The 6,000-nt window shown below is 43.6% G+C and overlaps 1 protein-coding gene across 1 annotated transcript in view; it reads right to left on the bottom strand.

The window, feature by feature from the left end:
- PKHD1 (PKHD1 ciliary IPT domain containing fibrocystin/polyductin) overlaps positions 1 to 6,000 on the bottom strand; it is a 394,719-nt gene that overhangs the window by 141,458 nt on the left and 247,261 nt on the right. Inside the window, exon 52 of the mRNA XM_032796706.2 lies at positions 294 to 431. Within this exon, the coding sequence (XP_032652597.2) occupies positions 294 to 431 (138 nt within the window). The remainder of the gene's footprint in view (positions 1 to 293; positions 432 to 6,000) is intronic.

Below are 6,000 nucleotides of genomic sequence, written 5' to 3'. Positions count from 1 at the left end.
AAACATTCCCTCCCTGAGCTTTTAAAAATCTTGTTTCCTGATTGGTCCTCTGGTCAGGTGTTTGGTTCCCTTTGTTAACCCTTTACAGGTGAAAGAAGCATTAACCCTTAGCTATCTGTTTATGACCGCATTACAGAAGAAGCAGTGACCTGTTTAATTATCAGGCTTAGCATCACCACGAATGACCTCATAGTATTTGTTGTTCATTCTTGTTTGTTTGTTTGTTTTTTAATCAACAAATAAAATGAAATCCTAGCTTCAAGAACATCCTCTGGTCATTATTTATCTCTTACCCACTTTCAGTTCACCACCTGCAACCACTATACAGGTAGCACTAAGGACATTGCTGGAGTTGACTGGGAATTCAAGAGTTCCCAGTATATAGAGACTTCTCAGAGGAGGAAGAGTTGTATCCACCAGGATGGTCCTGTCTGAGGAAAAAAAAAGGAGAGAGAGCAATGTCAATATACCGACACTGTGATATGAAGATGGAAAATGAGGGTAAAACTCTAGAGATCATGGCCACTTAAGCATGTGCTTAACTTTAAATTTTGTTTGACAAATTCAAACTGGAAATAAGGTGTAAATTTTGAATACTGAGAATAATTAATTATTGGAACAACTTACCATGGGTCATGATGTTCTGCACCACTGGCCATTTTTAAAATAAGAGATTGGATATTTTTTTTAAAAGAGATCCTTTAGGAGATGTTCCATGGCCTTTGTTATACAGGAGGTCTGACTAGATGATCACAGTAGTCCCTTCTGCCTATGAATCTACTTAGATTGTAAACATTCTTTGGCTGTAATGGTCTGTTTGTTCTGTGTTTGTACAGAGCCTGCCACAATGAGGTCCCTGCATGGTAACACAAATGATAAATAACAACAACATAGAATCATAGAATATCAGGTTGGAAAGAACCTCAGGAGGTGATCTAATCCAACCCCCTGCTCAAAGCAGGACCAATTCCCAACTAAATCATCCCAGCCAGGGCTTTGTCAAGCCTGACCTTAAAAACCTCTAAGAAAGGAGATTCTACCACCTCTCTAGGTAACCCATTCCAGTGTTTCACCATCCTCCTAGTGAAAAAGTTTTTCCTAATATCGAACCTAAACCTCCCTCACTGCAACTTGAGACCATTACTCCTTGTTCTGTCATGCTTAAGTCCTATTGACTTCAACTTTAAGCAGTGTCTTAAATCATCCCTGTTCAACAAAATACTTAAGCATATGTTTAAGTCTGATGGACTTGAATTAAATTTAAGCACATGCTAATGGGTTTGTTGAATCTGGGTCTGTGTTAAATCTAACGGTGTAAGTGATACTTAATCATTCAGTTCAGTAAAACAAATTTTGAAACAGAGGCTAAAAACCACCTGCATCACTTTTTTATTACACCCAAGAAAATATAAATCAACAAAGTGAAACAGTATAACAATGTTCAAATACGTCTCATGTGGCAGACATATGTTGAAATTTACCCACCTTGCTGACACAAGCAATCAGTAATTAATGGTGGGATTTTCAGAAGTGTTCAGCACTCGCCTAATGCTGTTGCCATTGAAGATAATGGAAGTTTTGGTATTGACTCCAATAGGAGCAGATAAAGTAATAGTAGAGAGGCAGTGTGTTCCACTATAGGGCACTGAGCTTGGACTCAGGAGACCCATGTTCTATCACTTGCTCTGCCACTGGTCTCCTGTGTAATCTTGTTTTTCCTCCTGAACTGTGTTGTGTCTCACTGCAGCAGATGAAAGATTTGACTGTCATTTTACTCTTCCCTCTGCTTGTCAGTGTCAACTTTCTGAGACCGGGACTGTCTCTTATTCTGTGTTTGTACATCGCATAACATAAGTCTTGGGTGGGGCTTTTAGGTGTTACTCTAATAATGATGAGCACTTCTGAATATCCCACCATAGCACAATTTCTTTATAAAGATGCCAGCAGATAGACTGTGCAGCATTTATGTACCACTAAAGTAAGGAGTAGTCGTCTTCTTATGTGGCATCTCCATTACTGGAGTATTGCAACCATGGTATCCCATTCTGTATGATCCTCTGCTAATCTCTTTGTGGATGAATAATCCTTTTGATCCTCCCAGGATAACACAGCATCCCTCATCCATCCATTTTTTTCCTCATGATCTTCTGCCATCAACTTTCCCTTCCAGTCCCTGTAAACATGCTTTGCTCACTGAATCCCTTAAAATGTGTCCAGCACATCTAACCTTTCTTTTGATACTATCTCTGACTAATGTTTGCTGGATTCCAATAATCTCCACTACTTTTTCACCGGTTGTGTATCCACCATATACGGCAGTCAGAGGGATTTAAAATGTGCATAAGTCTTGCACTTGCCCACAGCACAGAGCTGAATTTCACCATCAAGGCCTGACCTAATTCCCCTTAAAGTCAATGGGATTCTTTCAGTAGACTTCAGAGAAAGTTGATTCAGGGCCTTTAATTGTGGTTTTCACAATTGTCTTCTGGATGTGACATAGGTATGACATAGGCGCCGAGTCCACAGCGTGCAGGAAGTGCTGGGAAGGGAGGAGGAGGAGCAGGGTTTGGGCATGCTTGGAGAGGGGGCGGAAAGAGGCGGAGTGGGGGTGGGGCCGTGGGGAAAGGGGTGGAGTGGGGGCAGAGGCAGGGGTGGGGCAGGGCAGGAAGAGGAGGGCCAGTTATAGAGGTTTGGGGGCAGGGGCAGGGGCAGATCCTGAGGCTGAGTGGGAGTTGAGCATCCTCTGAGAAAATTAGAAGCTGGTGCCCTGTGGTGCAACATGCTGTGGGGACCAGTTATCTTTGCATCAGAGGACGCTCCTGGACAAATGAAAATGCTTTCTCAACAGAGGGCTCCATGAAAATGTTGGTGTTCTGTACCATTAAGATGCTCCAGAAGGCAATGACAGGGTAACCAGTCTTCAGAGAAGTCTCATTGCTTCCAATAGTTAGAGATCGGCTTAAGTCTTTAGCATAGAGGTTAATTAACCCTTTCAAAAATTCTGTGCGTTTTTTTAGGATACTCTGGTCATTCATTGGGATATGTCTAATCTATATTTGAATCCTGCTAAACTCTTGGCCTCAATAATATATTGTGGCAATGAGTTCCACAAGCTAATTGTGTGTCACATGAAAAAGGGCTAAATGGACATTATCTTTTCCTCCTCAACTGTGGTGTCTCTCACTAAAAGAGATGAAAGGCTTTATATTTTTCAAGGCAACATTAACTTATCGGTTTTCATTATATTTGCAAAATGCCCAGTGGTATCTTCTCTGTCCTTATTCAGGTAAATTCTGACATTTCCTAACTTTTGTGTTTTTTGACTTTACAACCTTCATAGAATCATAGAATATCAAGATTGGAAGGGACCTCAGGAGGTCATCTAGTCCAATACCCTGCTCAATGAACCTGAATGTTCTTTAAATGTAGGGTTTTCTGCTTTTTTTTTCTTTCTAATTTAAAACAAACTGAAATAAAAAATTCAGTCATGTGGACCCAAACAGACCCCAACTTGGGTCATGAGCAGAGGTCAGACCTTGAGACCCACAACAAATTGTCTATAAATTGAGCCAATGGAGTAACTAGTAGCAGTAGTAGGCTGTTATCCTGCATGTGAACCAGCCACTAGACAAGCATGAGATACACACTCTGGTGTTTCACAGCAACCTGCTGACAACGGAGAATGGTGAAACTCAGGGTTCCTGGATCCAATTCCAGGTTCTGGAGGGGAGCGTTCTGTAATGATTGCAATCTCATGTAACACTGGGCCCCAAAGCCCGACACCATCTTTCTGCCTCCTATGCACTCACCAGCTCCTGATTCCTCCCTGCTACTACACAACCTCCAATCCACTGAATCTTGACCTACGCCCTTGTATTCCTATCTACCCCTCTAGTTACTGCCTCTACTTGCCCTCCAGTCCCATTCCACCTCCCCCCATCCCACCTTCTGACCCCCTCCCCTCTGCTCCCATCCAATATCCACCCCACCCCAGCTCCTGACTCCTCCCCCCTCTGCTCCCATCCAACCTCCACCCCACCCCAGGTCCTCCCCATCCTCCTCTGCTTCTGTCCAACCTCCACTCCACCCCAGGTCCTAACCATCCTCCTCTGCTTCTGTCCAACCTCCACTCCACCCCAGCTCCTAACCCCTCCCCACTTGCTCCCATCCAACCTCCACCCCAGCTCCTGACCCCCCGCTCTGCTCCTATGCAACCTCCACCACACTCTAGCTCCTAACCCCTGTCCCTCTGCTTCCTTCCATCTTCCACCCCACCCCAGTTCCTTCCCATCCCACTCTGCTTCCATCAAACTCCCACCCTGCCTCCTGACCTCTCCCCCTTTGCTCCAATCTGACCTCCATCCAATCCCAGCTCATCTCCATCCCCCTCAGCTCCCATCCAACCCCCACCCAGCTCCTGACCCCTCCCCCTCTGCTCCTGTATCCCCACAACTTTCTGACTTCCTTCCCCTTCTTTTTTCCTCATTCCCACCCTTCACTCCACCACAGTCACATCATGTTGTTTCCTCCTTGCTGCCTGGGCATTATCAGGAAGAGCCTTGAGAAGGCAGGGGAGGCAGTCTCTCTGCTCTCAGTTCCTGTGCCTGCAATCACAGCAGCCCCTCACTGCCCGGACGAGCAATTGCACTGAAAGTCATGTTCAGTCCACGCAGCCCTGGGCTGGAGCATGCTCAGCATGGATGAAATCATCAGTGAATTTATCTGCCAAACTGGAATAAGTCTCTACTGAGCTTATGAACAGAGGCTCACAACTTGGGAAAATTTGGGAAAATTTTAACTGGGATGGCAAAACAACTGTGTTCAAGGCCCTTTATATGAGGGACAGAGTCCCATTCCCTGAAGAGCTAACTGTCATAATCAGTAGGAAAAAACGCAATACAGAGTGAAACAAGGCAGAGAGAAGAGAATAAGGGGGGAGATATTGTTAAAATGATATTGTGGGAAAGGTTGTATTAGGAAATCACTGCTCAAGAATATGATAAAATCCTCCGGTTGACAAAGGCCATAAGTATATTCATCAAACATAGAGTGAAACATTTTTACAAGAAGAAGAGAGAGTGCTTCTAGGCATAACATTTATATGTCAAGTTTAAGCCTGGAACAGATATTTTTTGCTGAGTTGCACATCCTCAGAAATAAGGGCTTATAAATGAAACACTGATTGCTCTGTAACTAGAGCTTCATGCATGTGACCCTAGAATAATAATGGGAGGGAGAAATTCTGGCCCTCCGAGCCACCTGTGCAGACCTGATGTGGTTTCATGGGTGCAACGGAGGGCAAAATTGATGCATGTTCAGTGGATGTGTGAGAGAGAAATATATTCTGCAGAAACAGCAGGGGGCTCCATTGTAGAGTTAATCTCCTTCCACACTTGAGGAGAAAAAGGAACTGATGGGTAGAAGACGGTTACCACATGTGATATATTCTTTGCGGCACATACCTAACTGCCTCATATGAGCAGCGCTGCAGATTACACAGTGAGGTAACTAGTCAGTGCCTAAGATCAGCAACTTTAGGTTAGACGGTTCAACGAAATTTATCTCCAGACAAAGGAAAAACTGTATTTGTTTGCTCCCTTCCCCCAAGAAATTCACATCACCACAAGCAACTGCATTAAGAAAATAATTCAAATCTAAGAGGGCTACCTTTCATTTTATGTGTACTTCCTGAAGACAAAATCTCACAGCCTTAATGTTTGGGCATTCAAAGCTGAGAATTCACTAATGACTCCAGCAATGACATAAAATGCCTTTGATCAACCCCATTGCTATATAAAACACCATAGCATGCCATTGAATGGAAATCAGGCACAACAGACAAGCTATTATATGAGAGACAGTACTCCAGCATTCATCTCTTCAAACAGAAAAAGTTCAAAGAAAATCAAAATCAGAAAATGAATAACAGAGTGGATTCCACCACTAAAAAAAGAAAAAAAGAAAAAAGGGCCAGGGGCTACATGATATCACATCTAGACC

Source organism: Chelonoidis abingdonii, chromosome 3 (genome assembly GCF_003597395.2).
Source record: "Chelonoidis abingdonii isolate Lonesome George chromosome 3, CheloAbing_2.0, whole genome shotgun sequence".
Taxonomy (NCBI): Eukaryota; Metazoa; Chordata; order Testudines; family Testudinidae; genus Chelonoidis; species Chelonoidis abingdonii.
This window is presented reverse-complemented; position numbering and strand designations above follow the sequence as displayed.